At 45.6% G+C, this 21,438-nt stretch overlaps 1 protein-coding gene across 6 annotated transcripts in view; it reads left to right on the top strand.

Annotated features, from left to right (window-relative positions):
- The window catches only part of STX3 (syntaxin 3), a 47,022-nt gene that overhangs the window by 10,244 nt on the left and 15,340 nt on the right, over positions 1-21,438 (top strand). For all 6 annotated transcript variants that reach the window (XM_089308558.1, XM_051854392.3, XM_089308553.1 and 3 more), the window contains exons 2-3: positions 8,902-8,985; positions 19,789-19,888. In XM_089308558.1, coding sequence (XP_089164684.1) covers positions 8,965-8,985; positions 19,789-19,888 — 121 coding nt within the window. In that variant the 5' untranslated portion in view covers positions 8,902-8,964. The remainder of the gene's footprint in view (positions 1-8,901; positions 8,986-19,788; positions 19,889-21,438) is intronic.

The raw sequence follows: 21,438 nt of genomic DNA, 5'->3' as shown, positions 1-21,438 counted from the left end.
CTGGGAAAGCGGTGGAGGATGGTCCAAGTCCTTGGGCCCCTGCCACCCATGTGGGAGACCCGGTAGAAGCTCCTGGTTTTGGTCTGGCCCAGCCCTGGCTGTTGCGGTCATTTGGAGAGTGAACTAGCAGAGGGAAGTTTCTCGCTCTAACTCTGCATTTCAAATAAATAAGTAAATCTTAAAAAAGAAAAGTGAGATGTGAGTATCTCTTTGAATCAAATTTATTGGAGCATGATCTGGGTTTACAAAGAGTAGACTATGCCTTGAGAGCACTTTGTCCTCACCTGGCTGCACCTCAGCCAGGCCACAATCCTTTAATACCTTGCTGCGGAACCTTAGGGACCGACGTCCTTTCTCCTTTGCTTCACCCAGAAGCTCTTTCCTGGAAGCTCCTGGGCCTCCTGTCTTGTCCTGAGACCTTCCCATCTCCCTGGGGTCTGGCAGGTGAGGCAGGGAGAGAGAGAGCTGGTGAGCAGTGTGCTCCTTATTTGAGATGACTTCCTTTTCTTTCTCTGTTCCTGTCTCACTGTTCTGATTTGTAAAAATCCTTAAGGAAATGCTGATGATTGACATTTCTGTTGCAGCTGGGCTTTAACTTAGGCTAAAGGGACTTCCTTCTTTGTGTCCCCTTTCTTAGAAGGCACGCATTACCTACTTGGCTGGTTTTCCAGCTTGCTTTCCTCTTTTTTTTGACAAGACTTTTTTTTTTTTAAACAATAGCATGCTATATTCAGTCCCAGTGTGTAAAGCCAGGTAAATGTGAAGTCATGCAGATTGGAGAGAGGGAAAGGCCCGGAAGCCCCAGCTGTGGGCTTCCCTTATGGTTGACCTGCCATGTATGCTTTTCAGGCGCCTTGGAGGTGTCCTGGGCTTCCTCAAAGCCACACTGGAAAGCTCCTTACTTAGCGAGAAAGGCGTGGCTTAACAAGACAAGTGTCCTGCCAAGAGTGCTTTCTGCATGACTGGGCTGCTGCTCTCCTGGGCCCCTGGCTGCTGTCTGTCACATGCTGCTTTGAGCAGGGTGCAGGGCAGTAAGAAGGGCTTAGGACAGATGAGCTATGCCTGAGCCCTGCTCTGCTCTTCAGCAGCGAGGACACCTGGAGTACTAACTTCCCTGACTTGCAGGTTCTCCACGAGAATATGTAGATGGGGTGCTTTGGCGTGGTGTTCATAGAGCAGCTACAGGACTGTGGTCACCTAGCAGGAGCTCTCTCAGAGACAAATGCTTTTATTCATTAGATGAGCTAACAAAGAGGGCCAAAAAGTCTTGGAACAATAGAGAATATATTTGAGAAGCAGGCAGTGAGCCCTGAGCGGGAGGAATTGCAGGTGAGGTCATTGGAGGTTGAGTGCAGGACCCTGAACTTCTGCTCCCTGGGGAGAGGAAGTCCTGGCCCTGGTGTCCTCTCAGTTTCAGGGCATGTTTGGAGGGTGGGGTCTGGGGGCAGAGAGATCTCAGGTTGTAAGTCAGTGTTGCCTGCGTCGCTCACTGGTATCTCCCGTCTCCTGGCTTGAGAGGCATCAGGAGGCTGGGGAGGGAAGGCAGTGGGTGGCTGGGCTCGCGCTTGTCTGACTGTGGCTGATACTGCAGCCACTGGAACGTTCCTGTTGCCACATGCCTTGATTCTCTGATAAAGATGCTGGAGCTCTCTTCCTGGCCGCACACAGTAATGTGGGCTGAAGATAAGGGCATCCTGTGCTCTCCTTCCCCTTGGGGACCCTGCCGTCCTTTGTTCTGTAGGAGTACGCCTGGGTGAGCAGAGGAGGAGCCCTTGCCCCGGGGTCAGCCGGAGACCACTGCGTAGGGCAGCCTGGTGGTCAGTCCGTTTTTACCCAACTCCAGATAATGTCTGTGATGGCCTCCCTTGAATTTCCTGATGTGGACTTGACTTTGTTGTTGTTATTTCATATTTTGGGAGGGGTGTGCCACAGTGGTAAGAACTGCATGGAAAGATGAAAATCGAGAAGCCTGTTTCTGTCCCTGTCTGTGACAGTGACTCATTATTTGAGTTAACTCTTGAGCCTTGGTTTCCCCATTATAGGTGTGGGGATATGATGGTGAAATCATTAAAGTTGGTTCAACTTTAAAAGTCCTATTTTTTTCCTTGCCCTTTTCTCTTTATGTTTAATTAGATCCAGATAAGGCTATAGAGAAGTTGACTTGGCTAGATATGGTTACTTTATTGAGTTTTTACTATGTGCTATTCATTGCAAAAGGATATTTACAAATGTTTTTTAATCCTTGCAACCACCCTGCTATTCTCCCCACCCGTCTCTCTATGTATATACAAATACATATATAAACACACACATGTTTTACTTCTATGTGGGTGTGTGAAGATATACAAATGTGGAAAAATGGAATTAAACTTAGTACAAAAACATTTTTGAATCCATGTAATTTTTTCATAGTACTATTTCACATTAACTTTTTTAAAAAAATGTTATTTAAGTTATACAAGTTTCATGTATTTCACATATACAGCTTTAGGAACATAGTGATACTTCTCCCCCTACCCTCCCTCCTGCCCATGCCCCAGCCCTTGCTCCTCCTCTCACATCCCCATTCTTAATTTTTACAAAGATCTATTCTCAGTTGATTTGATAATCATATAACCCTACACTAAATAAAAGAGTTCAACAAATAGTTTGAAGAGAAAAAAAAAAAAAACAAACAACAACAACACTGTTCCTCAATGGAAGAGACAAGGGCTGTAAATAATCCTTGAATCTTAAAATGTCTGTTTCACTCCAATACTTTGTGTTTTAGGTACGCTATTAGTTCCCATTAACTTTTTTTTAAAAAATATTTGTTTGAAAGCCAGAGCTACAGAGAGAGATCTTCCATCCACTGGTTTACTCCCCAGATGGCCACAGTGGTTGGGTCTGGGCCAGGCCGAAGCTTGAACTCCGTCCTGGTCTCCTAAGTGGGAGGCAGGAATCCAAGCACTCGGGTCATCCTCTGCCACTTTCACAGGTGTATTAGCAGAGAGCTGGATTAGAAGCAGAGCAGCCAGGATTCAACCCAATATGGGATGCTGGCATTGCAAATGGCAAGTTAACCTGCTGTGCCACAATGCTGGCCCCTTCCATTAACTTTTTGAAGACCTCTCATGTGTGTGTATAATATATGATATAACACTGTAATGCGTATAATATATGGAAGGAGGCAAGGCGGGGAGTAGATTTTTGCAGAGTTCCTGTCTGTTGCTGTACAGCCTGGGAGTGAATGTTGGCATGCAGTCACTTTGTGAGCGAGTTCAGCCAGTTGACTCCTGCCTACTTTTCATATGCTCAGCCCTGTCCCAGGGTGCTCCAGAGTGACTGAGACTTAGGAGACACCATTCCTGACTTCAAGTGGCTTACAGTCGAGCTTGGAAATTTGTGGTTGCAACTCAAAATAATTAGATAAAAATGAAGTGGGGGGAAGTGGGACCAGAGCTAGGCCATGAAGGTTGAGTCCAGAAAGCAGAGGAAGATGGAAGGCATTCTAGTTACTGTTGGACCTCTGTAGTATCTGTGGGCTCTGCAGGTTGAAAATATTGGGAAAAACTTTTGCTTTGTACTGAATGTGTGGAGACTTCTTTTTTCTTGTCATCAGTCCTGAAACAATACAGCAGAACAATTTTTTACAGGGCATTTACATTGTGTTAAGTATTATAACTAGAGATGATTTAAAGTATGCAGGTGGGGAGCTGGTGTTGTGGTATAGTAGGCTAAACCTCTGCCTGTGGTGCTGGCATCCCATATGTGTGCCAGTTTGTGTCCTGGCTGCTTGTCTTCCAATCCATCTCTCTACTATGGCCTGAGAAAGCATTAGAAGATGGCCCAAGTGGTTGGGCCCCTGCACCCACATGGGGAACTGGGAAGAAGCTCCTGGTTTCTGGCTTTGGATCAGTCCAGCTCCAGCTGTAGCAACCATCTGGGGAATGAACCAGCAGATGGAAGACGTTTCTCTCTGTCTTTTCCTCTCTGTCTGTAACTGTACCTCTCAAATGAATAAATAAAATCTTTTAAAAAATTAAAGTATGCAGGAGGATGTGTGAAAGTTATGAAAATACTGTGCCATTTTCCATAAGGGAGTTGCACATCCAAGTGTTTCAGTGTCCACAGAGTGTTCTGGAACCCCCTCCCTCCCCCAGATGCCAAGGGACAACCATGTATGTAGGTGGTGCTACAGAATAAGGGTGCACAGTGCTAATAGAAATCCAGGGGCATGAATAAATGTGATGGCTGCAGAAGATAGTGAGGAAGTGAACTTGAGAGTCAGTGCCTGCAGAGAGCAGTAGGAAATATGAGCAGATAAGGGTACATATGACCAACTGGCAGAGGGTCTTGAAAGACAGGCTGAGGCCTTTGACTTCGCACAGTAGGTGATAGGGAGCCAGTGTATGCTGGGAAATGGGAGGAGTGATGGGATTGGAACAGAGAGATCATCAAGTAGGTTGTGGGCAATTGCAGTGGTACAGAGCTTGCCTCTGAAGCAGGGTCCAGATGAGGCTATCAAGGCTTGGAGATGTTGGGCCATCTGTTTAATGCGTACTGACAAGCATGTGATGGAGGCAGATACAGAACCTGGTCGTCATGATGCTGTGGAACCAGTCCTGCTCACTTTGCCTTTAGTGTGAGAATTTCCTGTGGAGGAAGTTCTGAAGTTTGCCCTGCTTCTCCCACTCCTCCCCTTTTTTGCCCCCACCCCCCTCCCTTCTGCTTTTCTCACCCCTCCCTCCCTTCTCCTTCTCATACAGGATTCTGTTATTTTTCTTTTCTTTTTAATATATTTATATATTTATGTGAAAGTGTGGGAGGGGGGAGGGGGAGAGAGAGAGAGAGAGAATCTTCCAACTGCTGGTTCACTCCTCAAATGATGTAATGACCAGGGCTGGTCCAAGCCGAATCCAGGAGCCAGGAGCTTCTTCCTGGCCTTCCATGTGGGTGGCAGGGGCCCAAGTACTTGGGTCATTTTCTGCTGTCCCCAAGCCATTAGCAGAGAGCTGGACCGGAAGTGGAACAGCTGGGGATATGAATTGGCGCCTATATGGATGTCAGCATGGGCATTAGCCTCTGTGCCACAATGCTAGTGCCAGGTTTTGTTCTTTAAACCCATACCTTTAAGCTAGGTGATAGGGAAACTGACATTTATTAGGCATTTGTGTGTACTTTCTCTTGTGCTAGAAGCTTTCCATATGTGATTTCTTCCAGGCCTCATAAGGTGTGTGGTGTTAACACCCACATGTAGCAGACTCAGATTATGATCTGACTGAGAGCTCTCAGCCAGTATTTGGTAATAGCAGATTTTAGACCTGTGTCATGCTTACCAGTGGCTTCTCTGTCCTCAGTTTATGCATTTTCTGTCAGTGGACAAGGCTGCCCATCTGCAGCCTGCACAAAGCCAAGAGATGGCCATCTTGGATGTGAGATTCCTTGTAAAAATTCCAGGGTTTTCAACTGCTTGTATCACCACGGAGAGCTAGCCCTCTGTGCTCCAGGACACCATTGTTCCCAGCCTCTGGAAACTTCTCTTAGTCTATCCCTCTTCCCAGTCAGCATGTGTGGTTGAGGCCTGAATTAATTGTGTGTGAATGTGTGTATATTACTAAGTATAGGTTGAGTATTCCTAGTCTGAAAATCCAAAATTTTTTTAAGCTTTTTTTTTTTTTTTTTGATAGGTAAAGTTAGACAGGGAGGGAGAGAGACAGAGAGAAAGGTCTTCCTTCCATTGGTTCACCCCCCAAAAGGCTGCTATGGCCGGCGCTGTGCCGATCTGAAGCCAGGAGCCAGGTGCTTCTCCTGGTCTCCCATGCGGGTGCAGGGCCCAAGCACTTGGGCCATCCTCCACTGCTTTCCCGGGCCATAGCAGAGAGCTGGACTGGAAGAGGAGCAACTGGGACAGAATCCGGTGCCCCAACCGGGACTAGAACCCAGTGTGCTGGCGCTGCAGGCAGAGGATTAGCCTAGTAAGCCATGGTGCTGGCCAAGAAAATCCAAAATTTGAAATGTACCCCAAATCTGAAATTTTTTTGAATGCTGCCAATATGATACATAAATGAAAAATTCTACAGTTGACCTTGTGTGATGAGTCAGTCAAAAATACACCAAAAATATTATCTAAAATTACCTTTGCTGTGTGTATAAGTATATTAAATGAATGAATTTTGTGTTTCGAGCTGGGTTTCATTGCCAAGATTATGCAAATATTCCCCAAAAATCCAAATTCTGAGGCACTTCTAGTTTCAAGCATTTCAGATAAGAGTTATTCAGTCAGGTATAATAAATTAATGACAAAAAGCAGTGCTCAGGCTTAATTGCAAGTGACAAAAGCTTATTTTGGCAGAATAATATGTTATTAGGATACTGTTAAGCTCATTGAAAGGAAACTTGAGAAGATCTGTAGAACCTCTCCATAGCCATGGGGGCCTCAGGAAGGATAAGTACGAAGGCGGTCCTGGGAGTTTCGTGAACATTTTTTGGATGCTACCGTTGGTTGACTCAGCTCCACTTGGTTTAGACTCCTTTCGTAAGATTTCTCAGGGAGCTGGATTTATAGCCTCTCCAGGAATAGATGGGGAGCATGATGAACAACTCTGCAAAGGAAGGTATTCTGGGAACACCAACACACACGCAAATTTACTCTAACGTATACATGAGTCAACTCTGAACCCCAGAGTCTATAGCCTGTGGGGGAAAATAGGTATTTAAGGGATAAATAGTAGAAGGCTGTGATAGTTGCTATGGAAAGTTTGTACAAATTAAGTGCACTGGGAGTTTAGGGAGGTTTTATATTTGCATGGGGGAAGGCATGTGTTAGGCGTGTGTCATTCCATGAGCGTTGGCTGAGCCAAGTGTTAAAGGCTAGGTAAAAACTTGCCAGTTGGACAAGTGCCTTTCAGGAAGAAGGCCTTATGTGACATCAGTGATAATGAAACAATGGTGTGTCCAGGAAATGCAAGGAGTTCCAAGTGCTTGGTCTAGGGGGTGCATCATAGTGGGAGAGATGTGGCTGAGCATGGGTCTTAAAGGGCCAGTAAACTGAGTTAGACATTAAACTTTTAATCCTAGAAGTTGAGTGGTCTTTGAATGATTTTAGGTGGTAAAAGGACATGATCGGTTCTTAGTTTTAGGGACATGATCATGGAGGCTGTAGCAGGGACCTCAAATTTGACTCCCTTGATTGTGGCTGTAAATTGTGGCATGCTCTAAACCATCCAGAGAATGAAACACCAGGAGAGGCAATCAAGACACCTCCCAGATGGTTGGAGAGCTCCAGATATCGATGGGAATTCCCAGTAAGAACTCCTTCTGCAGATTCAGGGAATGGTGGCAAGGGAAGAACAGAGGCCCCTGGTGATTTTCATTGCCTGTGGACGTCTGGGGCCTCACAGGCCACTGAAGAAACAAGTACTGGGAAGTTCCCCCACCTTCCTCCCTCAGCAAGCAGTGCCCGCTGTGTGCTTAGAGATTGGCAGTGTGTGGTACAGCAGCAGTCTGGGGAGAGCACTCAAGAAGAAACAGCTGAGCCGCCTGAGCTGGGCAGGGAGTGGAATGCCTCCCTTTTGGAAGGCCGTTTTGAAGATCTTCCAGAGGAAGTTGAATGAGAAGGCTTGGGTCCCCAGAGGTTGCTGGGCGATGGGAGAGAACTTCCTTTTCCTTATAAACATGAACTCTGACAGGGAGCAGCACAGCGCGATTTCCTTTGTAATAGGTGGTTCTGGAGACAGGAAAGTCTGTACTCCTGCTGAGAGTATTTAAAGCTCGTGCTTGAGAGGAATTGTGTCTTGGACCTGTTTGAACAGAATTGAGAATGGTCCCAGATTCGTAGACAGGATAGAGTTTGCCTGTCCCAAGTTTTAGCTGTGTGATTTTGGACGAGTTACTTAACCTCAACTGTGTGAGTGTGGGGACCAGGGGGTTACTTAGAATTGAAAGATAATAAGTTTATCTTGTTGTAAAAATGTTTTGGGATCCATGTATAGTTTTTTTTGCCATAATATGTATTTTCCATCTTTTCCTTTGTATGGATTTCAAATAATTTACACCAAAGTAAATTTATGTTTTAGTTCTATTTTCCATGAATTTTTTGAAGCCACCTCCTACAGAAATACTACCATTACCACCATGACTGCCACCACCAGTAAATAGCATTTATTGAGTACTTCAGTGTGCCAAATACTGTGCAAAAGTATTTTATATTCATGATCTTGTTAATTGCTTCAACAACCCTATGAAGTGGGTAGTACTCTTACTTGTATTGACATTTAAACTAGAGGCAGCAATATTGATTGGTCACTTGCACCTCCCTCCCTTTATCTGCTTTTACTCACAGCAAAAAAAAATTATTAAGTGATAGAGCAAGGATTTAATTTCAGGCAATGTAACCTGCCCCCCCCCCCCCCCCCCCCCCAGTTTGGTAAGTCATAGAGATATTATGAGTTTTCAAGGAATTCATGTACAAAACGCTTAATAAAGCTTCCAGTACTTTTTTTTTTAAAGATTTATTTATTTATTTGAAAGTCAGAGTTACACAGAGGAGAGGCAGAGAGAGAGAGAGAGGGAGAGAGGGAGGGGTCTTTCTGATGGTTCACTCCCCGTTTGGCCACAACATCTAGAGCTGCGCTGATCCAAAGCCAGGAGCTTCTTCCTGGTCTCTCATGTGGGTGCAGGGGCCCAAGGACTTGGGCCATCTTCTGATGCTTTCCCAGGCCATAGCTTAGAGCTGGATCAGAAGCGGAGCAGCCGGGTCTTGAACCGGTGCCCATATGGAATGCTGGCACTGCAGGCCAGGGTGTTAACCCACTGCACCACAGCGCCGGGCCCAGCTTCCAGTACTTAGTGAGCCTCAGTAATGTTGACTATTCATTGTGCTTTTTGATTCCCCCCTCTTCTCTTTTTCGTGTCTTGCAGAAGCAGCTGACACAAGATGATGACACTGATGAGGTTGAGATCGCTATTGACAACACAGCTTTCATGGATGAGTTCTTCTCAGAGGTAGGCGACCTTCCTGTATTTTACTCTGAACATCCATAAGAAAACACAGCTTCCATAGTAACCATACAAAATCCCCCATCTTTCGTGGGCAGCGGCAGGAGGTCAGCAGTCTTCTGCTGGGTGGGATGCCTACATGAAGATGTTACCAGGAGATTGTCTTTTCAGTACTTCTTTGGGAGGATCTGGATTTTAATCTTATTAAGAAAGTCAGCAGAGGGTAAATTGTAACTGGAGAGATGCCTTTGGATTCATTCTTATGTTATATAACAGCATTTTAATGACATCCTTTCTTGCCTCAAGTCCATAATTTAAATATAGCATCCCCCATATGGTCATGTGAAAAAGCATTGTATCTTAAAAGCCTGTTACCAGTTAGATCAAATTTGTTGAATCCAAAATTTTTATAGTCCCTTTCACTTACTCTGGTGGTAACTGAGGAACTGAGAAACTACCAGTTCAACAGGGCAAAAATGAGCTGCTTGGAGATTCTCACATAATCCTGAATCTCAGAGGTCTTTGTTGGGCTGGTGCTGCAGTAGATAGGAAGTGGTGGGAAGCTTGTGGAATCAGGAGTTTATCCTGGACAGAAATACAGGCTTTGGAGCCAGGGGAGCTTGGGTATAAATCTCAGCTCCACTTCTGACCAGCTGTTGATTTTGTGAATGTTCCGTAAAATGGTGAGTCATGGTTTCCTAATCTGTAAATTGGGATCGATAATATAATTCCCCATGGGATTATTATAAAGATTAAATGGGATAATGCTTATAAAACATTCAGTGTGGCATTAGGTATGTATTTGTTCAATGAATGATTAAAAAAAAAAAAAACCCCAAAAGCATGTTATCACTGAGGTTCTTGGCACCATACTGTGGTTTATTTCCCTTGTAGGAATACAAGAGGCATCGTAATCTTTTTACAGGGAGATCATGAGTACTTCCATCCTGCATTTGCAGATGTGGAGAAGGGAGAAGTAGCCCTGCAGCTCCTCTAAATGGAGCGGAGAGGAGCATGAGGGTTCATACCTTTTTATCCATTAGAGCAACAAAGGGTTTGAAGAACAGATGAAGACCTGACTGGGAGATTGGCTGTGCATGTTCCACAGTGCCCCACCCTCCTCCTCCTGGCTGAGGAGTCATAGTGAGAGCAAAGAATACTTGGGTTTTGTGATTCCAGTTTTATTCCTGGTGTGCATTGTGGAAGGAAAATATTCTTCTGTTCACTGGTGGGGGTGGACTTAATGGAGATGTTTGAAGTCATTAGAGCTTGTCCCTGCAATCTTGCCCTGGAGACCCACATGCATTGAACATCTTCCCTAAGATAAGGGATCTTTTCCAGTAACTGTGGTCTCCAATTAAGAAGGTCCCTGAGAAGAAATATTCCTTGCGAGAGGGGAAGATGGTGCAGTTGGGCCACCAATATTTTGGGTCCAGCCTTAAGAATTTCACAATAGTGTGATTATAAGTTAATTATCCTATTTGAACTTTAAGTTCTTGTTCTGGAAATCAGCGATGTTAGTACTTACCTTTCAAGGCTCTTGTGACGATCACATGGGCTCATGCATCTGGAAAGCGTTTTCTAGACAACATAGCATGGGATGGGTGGTTGCTGTTTTTGAAGAGTTCCTTTGCAGACTGAACAAGACCTTCCAGCTGCTTTGCTTCTATTGGTTTATCTCTGTTAAATGGTTTTCTGTCATTTGGGTAGAACCCCCAACACAAAAAAATCCTTTTATATTTAGGATAGAATTGGGGACAGCTAAGTAATGTAGAAAGAGTATGGTCTTTGAAAGTAAACTTTTTATCTTCTACAAAATGTGGAATTTTGGTTGCATCCTTAACTTCAGTTCTCAGTGGATTTATTGATGTAATGGGAAGAAAAATACCTCAAAAATTTCTTGGGAATTAAGGAGAGCTAACAAAGTATTTAGCATGGGGTTAGGCAATGCTGCTTTCCTCATTTCTCAACTGACAGAATAGAGAGATAGACATGGGGGGAGAGGACAGAGACAGAGGGAAAGATCATGGGAAGAAATCCTCAGGCGCTGTCTCACAGACCCTGACCTAAATCTCAGCCCTGTCCATTATCAGTGGTATAACTTGGAAAAAGCTGTTTAAATCCCAAACACATTTCCTCTCAAATAGGAATGGTACTATCACCTTCCAGTTATTATGAGTATATAATGAGAAATTATATGGATGCATCTAACACAGTGCCTGACATATGGTACATCTAGATGCAATAGATTTTAGTTCATATCACCATTCTGTCTTCCAATGTTCTTGTGTGTAAGTAGACCAGAAACTTTTATTTTTAATAGAGTGTGGTCTGTAAACATCCTTGAAATTGGCATGAGGTACATTTCAGTATTGGAGAAAGGAGAGGTTTCCTTGTCTGTGTGACCGGGAACCATGCTTAGCACATCTTGCAGAATATCACTAAGGACTCTTATGAAACTTGCTTTTTGGACTGGTTCCAGTAGGTCACCATTGGTTGTTTGCTGAGAGCTGATAATGTGAATCACAGCTTGGTCACAGGGCATTTGCAAGCTACAGATGAAGTCACAGGGCCGGGATGGTTTCAGATGTAATTTGCATTGTAAAACTTGAATGTCTTCTCCAGTTTCTCAGCTGTTAAAGAACTGGCCCTTGGGTTTTCAGGCCATCTTGGCTGATCACTCCAGAACCTGGTAAATGATAAACCACAGACTTTTGTCTAATTTGCAATTGTCTGTCTTTCCCTTGATGTGTTTGCTCAGCTGACAGAACAGTGTTTCAGAGTGTACTGTCTTTGGAGGCAGAAACTTTAGGGGTTTAATTTGATAGGACATCTATTCATCTAAATATGTGAGTGCTTACTGTCTTTCAGACAGTGTGTAAGGTGCTGGGGATGCAATGTTTTATGTGCAACTCAGTCTACTGCCCAATGGCCTCGTATCACACACGCAAAATTTTAGGGGACAAAAATATTCAGTTCATAACAGGCACACTTAAAAACAATCTGAGACCATTTTGCAGTGGCGAATGAAGCATACTTGTCTCCTAAAGTTACTTGTTTTCATTTATTCATTGGACAGTTGTCTAATGAGTGGTCTCATGTACTTGATAGAATCATGGATGCCAACACGCGGCCCCAGGACCGGGAGAAGTGAGAGTGGAAGGATTGTGAGCGAAGTTCTGTGGGGCCTGGGTGGAGTGGGTGGGGTTGTAGATATGGTGGAGGTAGAACAGTGCCTGGTCAGAGGAACTGAAAGGTAGAAGTCTTAAAGCATAGGGACTTGCCAGGTAGCTTCCTTTTGGTTAGGATTAAGAACCTCAAAGTAAGTGTCATTTGGAAATGTAGGCATTAAGCCAAATCTGGCAGTAAAGACTTTTTAAAACTTTTTAAGCAGGATATTTCAGTGCAGGGACCTGCTAGGCAAACTGGTATATTGTGAATTTCTGGGTTCTTTCAATTGCGAAGGCAGGAAGCGCTTGCCAGTCATTTTCCTGTTTGCTGTTAGGGCCACTTCTTGCCCTGCCTGTGTTCTACCCTGTATTACAGGTAACCTTTCCTGGGTTCCCTTGCTGACTGGATTCTGTGTTTGACCAAGGGGAGTGCTGTGAACTGCATGTTTGTATCCTCCCCTAAATTTATGTGTTGGAGCCCATTGTAGATATTGGACTTCCTGGCATCTAGAGCTGTTGAAATACATGCTTATTTTTAAGTCACCTAGTCAGTTCATGGTGTTTTTATTATAGGAGCCTAAAACAGACTAAGACAAAGAGGTACTGGCACGTGACTCAGGCAATGGAAGAGCCTTGGTTATCCTCCTCTGCGTCTGTTCCTCAGACTTGTCTGTTCTATGGCCTCAGCTTTTACTCCGTAGACCCTGCCTCCTTGGTCCCATGGAATTCTGCTGGTCAACTCCAGCATGGGCTGACTCTCACAGTGGGCCCTGGCTACCCTATCTTCTTTCTTTGTCCTTCCAACCTACTGTTGCTAATTTATTTTATTATTATTATTATTATTTGAGAGGGAGGGAGACAGACATATATAGGCAGACACAGGGAGATCTTCCATCTGCTAGTTCACTCCCAAAATGCCCATAACAGCCACGGCTGGGCCAGGCTGAAGCCAAGAGCCAGGAACTAAATCCAGGTCTCCTGTGTGGATGGCAGAGACCCAAGTATTGAGCCGTCACCTGCCTCCTCCAGGGTTTGCATTAGCAGGAAGCTGAAGTTAGGAGCCAGAGACAGGACTTGAACACAAGCACTCTGATACGGGCTGCAGGTGTCTTAACTGGCATCTTAATCACTAGACCAAATGCCTACTCTGTGTTGCTAATTTTGAGTGCTTTACCATCCTCTGACTCCACAGCCCCCCATTCCTATTTGTAGACAATTTCTTCTATTTGTTACTTAGACTAATATAACTGGATAGTTTTTTTTTTTTTTGTCTTCTAGACTAAATTTTGTGTGATGAGGAGCCCAAATACATTGATTTGAGATCATTTTCTGAGAATATTTGTTTTTTCTGGGTAGCATAACTAGATCATTATTTTGCTTTCATTTATTTATTTTTATTTTTATTTATTTATTTTTTTGACAGGCAGAGTGGACAGTGGGAGAGAGAGACAGAGAGAAAGGTCTTCCTTTGCCGTTGGTTCACCCTCCAATGGCCGCCGCGGCCAGCGCACTGCGCTGATCTGATGGCAGGAGCCAGGTGCTTCTCCTGGTCTCCCATGGGGTCCTTGGGCCATCCTCCACTGCACTCCCGGGCCACAGCAGAGAGCTAGCCTGGAAGAGGGGCAACCGGGACAGAATCCGGCGCCCCGACCGGGACTAGAACCCGGTGTGCCGGCGCCGCAAGGTGGAGGATTAGCCTAGTGAGTTGTGGCGCCGGCCATTTTGCTTTCATTTATAAAAGGAGAGTTGAAACCCTAGTCTTGACGAAAGCCCTTAGGAGTTTTTGCTTGGTTGACTGAAATGCCTCCTCCTTCCCTCCGATCTTACCATTGTTTTCTAAAGCAAGGAAGCGCACAAGTCAAAAAGGTCTGGACCGAGAAGCTCTAGTATAGGGTCTGGTTTAGATTATGCCATTTTTGGGGGGAGGGGAAGTAAAGGTATATGAATTTTGAAAAAGAGGAATAATTTATTTGACTCTTAGGACCACATTAGTTTTGTACCTTAGAAGGGTGACACATGGGGTAGGAATGTAAGCTAGCAGTTAAGACACCCATGTTCTGCGTTAGAGTGCCCGCATTCCAAGCCCAGCTCCAGCAGCCACTGATTCCAGTTTCCTGCCGTTGTGCCCTCTGGGAGGCAGCAGTAGTGACTGAAGTGGTTGGGTCCCTGCCACTCACATGAAATACCTGTATTGGGTTCCTGGCTCCTGGCTTTGGCCTAGTCTAGCCCTGGGCGTTGTGGTCATTTAAGGAATGAACCAGCAGGTAGGAGCTGTTTGTGTGTCTCACTGGTGGAAGTCTCTTGTCTCTGTGTTCGTCTCTCTGCCTTTCAAATAAATAATAAATAAAAATTAAAAACAGGAAGGATGGCATGTAATAAGTTTTCAGTAAACACTGGAATTAATAACCAGCTTGAGGCACAGGCACATGGGAGTTTAAGGGAGGCTGAAACTAATTCTTAGGGAGATTGAACAAAGCTTTTTGCTTAGCCTCACATCTTACCTTATGACAACCTGTCAGTTTTCCAAAATAGTACTTTCTGTGCTTTCCATCATCTAATTAAATTCTGCTGGCTGTTAGATCCAGAGGGAAATGGCTTTAACTACCTCCTTAAAGTTAGATGATGGTGGTTAGTATAATATAACTATAAATGGCAAAACTCAGCATAAGGAGTAGTTGACTTGCTGTTCTTAGATTTCCTTGGGTGGCTGCCAGTGACATCAGAGTGTGTTGTTAACATTAGCACCGCTATAAGGATTAAATGAGATATCCTTGTAAAGGCACAGCATAATGCCTAGCATGTAATAAATATATAGTAATTGCTGTTTTTTTTTTTTATTTTTTTAAATTGAGCAGTGGGAAGAGAGAGAGTGAGCAAGCAAGTATGAGAGTGAGTTTATTCCTGGTATGGTTTACTCCTCCAGTGTCCACAATGAATGGGACTGAGTCAGGCTTTAGCTGGGACCTGGGAACACAATCCAGGTTTCCCATGTGGTCAACTCTTGTTGTCACTTGAGCCATCACTGATGCCTCACAAGGGCCACATTAGCAGGAAGCTGGAGTCAGGAGCTGTCGCTGGACATGGAATCCAGGTTCTCTGATACGGGACAGGAATCTTAACCACGAGGCTGAGTGCCTGTCCCACTGCTGGCAGTTGTATTCAAGATTGTCATCATCACATATTTATTGAGCACATGTTTGTGTCAAGCATTTGATGTGTATGATCTGCTTTAATCTTCACAACACCTATGAAGTGGAAATGGTGATAATCCTCATTTCACGGATGTGAAAATTGGCGGTTAGGAATGATAAGTGGCTTTTTCAAGACCATAAAACTACTAAGGAGTGGAGCCAAAACCTGAACCCTGCTTGATCCTAATGTACCTTCTTAAGTCCTTATTTTCTTGATTCCTATATTATTGGCACATTATTGAAAATTGCATTTTAAAAAGCAACATTTAGTAATGGAGATGTATCTGTTGCAGATTTAGACTAGTGCTTTGTTAAAAAGTGAGTTTGTATTGGTTCTCTTAGCAGTATTTCTTGGGTGCTTATTGTGTAAAAAAGCCCTCTACTGGGAGACATGGTTAGAGGAAAATGAAATGAGGTTCATGATCTCTGTGAAATAGGACTGAAGCACGCTTATGAAACACTATGTTGAATGTGAACCTGGTGTAGGCTGCACACATGTGAACTTTGGAGAGAAGACAGAGTAGGTGGTTCTTCCATGTTTACCTGACTCAGGAGGCAGCTGCCTGGGTTCAGACCTCAAGCTTTGCCCCTCTCTGCAGTATGGACTGGATTAAGTTCCTCTAGTTTTTGAGCCTTAGTGTTCTCATGTGTAAAAAGGAAAAAATGATGGGAACCTCTCAAAAGTTCTGTGAGGGGCCTAGCCTCGTTTCTGGTAGAGATATATGTTGAATCAACATCAGTTCTTAAACATATGCTAGTATAGGGTAATGTCAGTGTGCTTAACCACAGACTCATACAAATAGCTTGACTTTGAGGTTGGCCTTTGCCAGTTTTCTTCTAGATTCCTTGCACCTTCACCCCACGTGAATTTTTGCTCGTCTGGCAAATGCACACAAGGAAATCACATGTAGCTGCCTCCATGAGATACTCAGAAAGTAACCTTTGAGGAAAACCAACACTTCCAAGAAAAATAGAAGACATGAAGTTCAAAAAGAAAAAGGCAGTTGCTCATCCTGAAGTCGTAAACATCCAGCACCCAGCTTTTCTTAATACCAGATGCGGGGCCAGTGCTGTAGCTTAGCGGTTGGGGCTGCCGCCTGCAGTGCTGGCGTCCTGTGTGGGTGCTGGTTTGGGTCCCGGCTGTTTCGCCTCCATTCTGGCTCTCTGCTGTGGCCTAGGAGGGCAGTGGGGGGGTGGTCCGGGTTCTTGGGCCCCTGCACCCACGTGGGAGACCCGGAAGAAGCTCCTGGCTCCGGATCAGCACAGCCCTTGCGGCCGTCTAGGAAGTGGGCCAATGGATGGAGGACCTTTCTCTCCCCACCCCCCGCCCCTGCAACTCTGTCTTTGAAATAAAAATAAATAAATCTTAAAAAAACAAAGCAAAAACCAGAGGAGCATCTACTCTGCAGTCCCAGAATGCCTGGGGCAGCACTGAGGGTCAGGTGCTGCACTTTCATCCTAGAAATGGCCTATCTCATGTTTTTCTACCATTGACTAAACTTTGGGTCAGCATGCACTTCATTTCATCACTTTTCCAGAAGATTTTTCTAAGTTTATTGAGAGACAGATAGACAGACACAGACACCCACATCACACCCACACACAGAGCTAGTGAGTATGAACAGGCTCCCATCTGCTGGTTCTCTCTTCACATGCCTGTAACGGCCATAGTTGGGACTGAAGCCAGGAACCAAGAACTCAACCTAGGTCTCCCATGCTGGTAGTATGAACCCAGTCCTGTGAGCCATCACCTGCTGCCTCCCAGGATCTGTGTTAGCAGGATTTAGATATAAACTCAGGCACTCCAATATGGGACACAGGTATCCTAACTGGTATCTTAACTGCTACGCCAAATGCCCACCCTGATTAAACTTTTTAAATGGTTAGTGCATTTTATTCTTAAAAGGCTTTTTTCTTAATCCTATAAACCATACAGTTGCTTTGGCAGGACATATGATGGAAGTGGAAACATGGCATGATGCAATGATATCCCCTTGTTGCAAGTTGATGTGACAGAGAAAGGGGAAGAGAGGGGAGGTGGTAATTTCTGGGTTGCTCAAGGGCCAGATTCCGAGGTGACTGCAGTAGACACTGTCAAGTGTTCACAGGTGGTGACACAGGCCCCCCCCCTTTTAAGATTGACTATTTTATTTATTTGAAAGAGTTACAGAGAAAGATAGAGACAGAGAGAAAAGTCTTCCATCTGCTGGTTCACTCCCCAAACGGCCACAATGGCTGGAGCTGCGCTGATCTGAAGTCAGGAACCAGGAGCTTCTTCTGGGTCTCCCACGTGAGTGCAGAGGCCCAAGGACTTGGGCCGTCTTCTGCTGCTATCCCAGGATATAGCAGAGAGCGGGATCAGAAGAGGAGCAGCCGGGACTAGAACAGGTGCCCATATGGGATGCAGGCGCTCGAGGCCAGGGCTTTAACCCGCTGTGCCACAGCGCTGACACAGGCCCTTTTTATAGTTGGGTAGACTTGAGATTCTGCTGAAAGAGAAACAGCATGGAGAATTAAAGAAAAAAATTTTAGCTCTAATGGAAACAGTATTCCCAGTTGTATTCTCCATCTTTAAATAAGTGATTGTACTCTCAAACTGTGGCACATCTAAGCCAGTGTATATGTAGAGGGGAACATCCCTTATCCCCGTGACAGAAGTACAGATTTGAGGGTTAGGGAGCTCAAGGTGTTTTTTTTTTTTTATTTTAATAACATTGAATATGATGTATAGGTCTAAGAACATAATGAGGCCGGCGCCACGACTCACTAGGCTAATCCTCCGCCTTGCGGCGCCGGCACACCGGGTTCTAGTCCCGGTCAGGGCGCTGGATTCTATCCCGGTTGCCCCTCTTCCAGGCCAGCTCTCTGCTGTGGCCCAGGAGTGCAGTGGAGGATGGCCCAAGTGCTTGGGCCCTGCACCCCATGGGAGACCAGGATAAGTACCTGGCTCCTGGCTTTGGATCAGTGCGGTACGCTGGCTGTAGCGGCCATTTGGGGGTGAACCAACGGCAAAGGAAGACCTTTCTCTCTGTGTCTCAATGTCCACTCTGCCTGTCAAAAAAAAAAAAAAAAAAAATGAGATTCCCTTCCTCCGAGAGCTCAAGTTTTATTTCTCCTATTTTCTGTGCAACTTGGAGAACTACAATCCGCTTTTTAAGAAGTGATGAATCATCCCCTTGAAGGAAACATGTACATGGAGTTGTATTTCTGTTGCATTTCAGATAAGATCCCACTGTGAGGTGTTTTGCAAGACTTCTGTTGGTTAATTGTGGCAGTGCTGACATGACCTGGTTTGGGCACTGAGGGTCTGCTGCTGGTCTGAGGTCTCTCTTTGCTTTGCTGCTCCCTGTATGTTTGCTTCCACTGCAGAAGGAGCCATGGTGCCTTTGAAGGGGGAGCTAAGGTTGCTTTTGATACTCATGGAGCCGGCACCGTGGCTCACTAGGCTAATCCTCCGCCTTGCTGCGGCAGCACGCCGGGTTCTAGTCCCAGTTGGGGCGCTGGATTCTGTCCTGGTTGCCCCTCTTCCAGTCCAGCTCTCTGCTGTGGCCAGGGAGTGCAGAGGAGGATGGCCCAAGTGCTTGGGCCCTATACCCCATGGGAGACCAGGAGAAGCACCTGGCTCCTGCCATCGGATCAGCGCGGTGTGCCAGCCGCAGCAGCCATTGGAGGGTGAACCAACGACAAAAGGAAGACCTTTCTCTTCTCTCTGTCTCTCTCTCTGTCCACTCTGTCAAAAAAAAAAAAAAAGCTTTACGATACTCATGGAGCAATGTCTTGTGGTGTTGCCTGTATGGACAGAAAGGGCTTCTGGAAGTATTTTATGATACCCACCTTGTACAGTCAGGAATCTTAGGAATGTGTAGATATGCACCATGACTCAGACCTCTGCCTCCTAATACCTGTGGGAATCACCTAGTGAGAGCCCTTCCACCCAGGTGTATGTCCAGGGGAGGCTGGGGCTGGCTCTTCAGATGGTCACTGCTTGATCTCTCCATCTCTGTCGTCTTTGTTTCTCTCTCTCTTCTTTGTTTTCCACTCTTTAGGTTTATTCTCACCTTCTTTCCCTCCTTTCTTGTTCCTCCTCTCTCTAGCCTCACTCTCTTCTGGTGTCACTTTTTGTGGCTGTGGGAAAAGCCTGATGAGGTTTTCTGGCCCTCCCTCTGGCTAGTCTTCCTGGGTTTTCCTGGCTCTTCTTGGCTCTGGCCTGAATCCTGCCATCCAAGGTGGGCGGGGTGTTCCTCTGAGGAAGCAGTACCTCTGCTCTGTTGGGATTAGTTTTTCTGATTATGGAGCAGGCACGCAGTGGGCAGCTGGAGCCTTTCAGGATTCCTCTGCTTCCTCAAGCCAGAAGGTGGTTGGCTTTCAGCAGGGAGCTCTGCTAAGTGTTCTCTGCCGTGGACATGTTCTTCCTCTGGTGATGAAGCTCATTCTTCTTCTGGTTATAGATTGAAGAAACTCGGCTCAACATTGACAAGATCTCAGAGCACGTGGAGGAGGCCAAGAAACTCTACAGTATCATTCTTTCTGCACCAATTCCAGAGCCAAGTGAGTGTGTACTCAACGCCCAGTCACCTAGAAGTGGCCCTTTGTGTTGGGGTAGAGCCAGGCTTGTTTCCCTCCTCTCTTTCTGTGAACAGCTGGGGAATGTACACATCACACTGCACCAATGTACACATCATCCTTCTGTTTCCTTTAGCTTCTCTGGGCTTCCAGGATCCAGCTGCAGTCAGCTCTTTTCATGGCCACACTAAGAGGCAGGTCTTCCTCTTGTCTCAGCTAGTCCCTCATGTGACTAGCAATGATCTCGCTGCTTCTCACATGCCCGTGCTCTGTCTCACCTCTGCACCTCGGCTTGCACTATTTCTCCTGCTTGAGATACATTCCCAACTCCCTTTCTCAGTCCTGCCAGGTCAAGTGTATTTTTTCCTCATGAGGTATTCCAGCATGGTTCACGTTCACAAGAATCCTTCCCATCCCTGAACTCCTGTTTGTTACCACCGTTGAGGACAACATCTCTCTCCTCCTAGTTTTTAAGTGTTTTTACAGTAGGGTTTAGGGTTATATTTTTGGTTCCTTAATTTGAATTCACACTTTCCCTTTTCTAAGTGGCTCTCTAGAACCTGAATATTAAAGTTGAACTGTTCTAGCAGAGCATATCCAAACTGTCCTGGTCATGTCCGTGGCTTCCTCCCCACCCTTTTCTTCTGCCACTTCCCCCTCATGATTCTTGCATTTTAGTCAGACTAAGCTCTGACTGTTTCCCAAATGCTTCCTTTTCCCTCTTACCTTTTATGTATTATTCCTTCTCGTTGACATTCCCACTCTGAGTCTCCTTCTCCACGTAGTCAACTCTCTGTCCTCCACTGAGGCCAGCCCTACTCTCTCCACCTTTAGAAGTTTTCCCAGCCCGTGGAAGCCATGCTAAAGAGCCCTTCCTACTACCTTGTGCACACCTTGACCAGAAATCACACTCTACTCCACAGCACATACTAGGATTGCTGACTTATTTCTCCATTGTGCTCTACTGGACTCTGAGCACCTTGTAGGCAGGTTTTGTATCTTCTGGATATGTTCCAAGCTTGTAGTAGGTGCTTAAGGATTTTTAAAATACATTTATTTGAAAAGCAGGGAGGCAGAGAGAGAGATGTCTTCCATCTGCTCATTTCCTCCCCAAATGCCTGTGATGGCTAGGGGAGGGCCAGGCTGAAGTCAGTAGCTGGGAACCCTGGATCTCCCCTCTGAGAATTTGGGACCCAACCACTTAAGCCATAATCTGTTGCCTCTGAATGCAGTGGCAGGAATCTGGAATTGGGAGTGGAGCTGGTGGTCAAACCTAGGCACTCAGTTAAGGATTGTGGGCCTCCTAAGCAGTGTCTTCACCACTATGCCAATTGCCTACCCCTGAAAGATGGTTTCTAAATCAGTGCTCTTAGTTGTTACCATCAAAGAGCAGTTCGGGGGCCGGCGCCGCGGCTCACTAGGCTAATCCTCCACCTTGCAGCGCCAGCACACCGGGTTCTAGTCCCGGTCGGGGCACCAGATTCTGTCCCGGTTGCCCCTCTTCCAGCCAGCTCTCTGCTGTGGCCAGGGAGTGC

Source organism: Oryctolagus cuniculus, chromosome 1 (genome assembly GCF_051225735.1).
Source record: "Oryctolagus cuniculus isolate XC-2025 breed Fujian yellow rabbit chromosome 1, ASM5122573v1, whole genome shotgun sequence".
In the NCBI taxonomy this organism is placed as follows: domain Eukaryota; kingdom Metazoa; phylum Chordata; class Mammalia; order Lagomorpha; family Leporidae; genus Oryctolagus; species Oryctolagus cuniculus.
The sequence above is the reverse complement of the archived record's forward strand: the minus strand, read 5'-3'. Positions and strand labels throughout refer to the sequence as shown.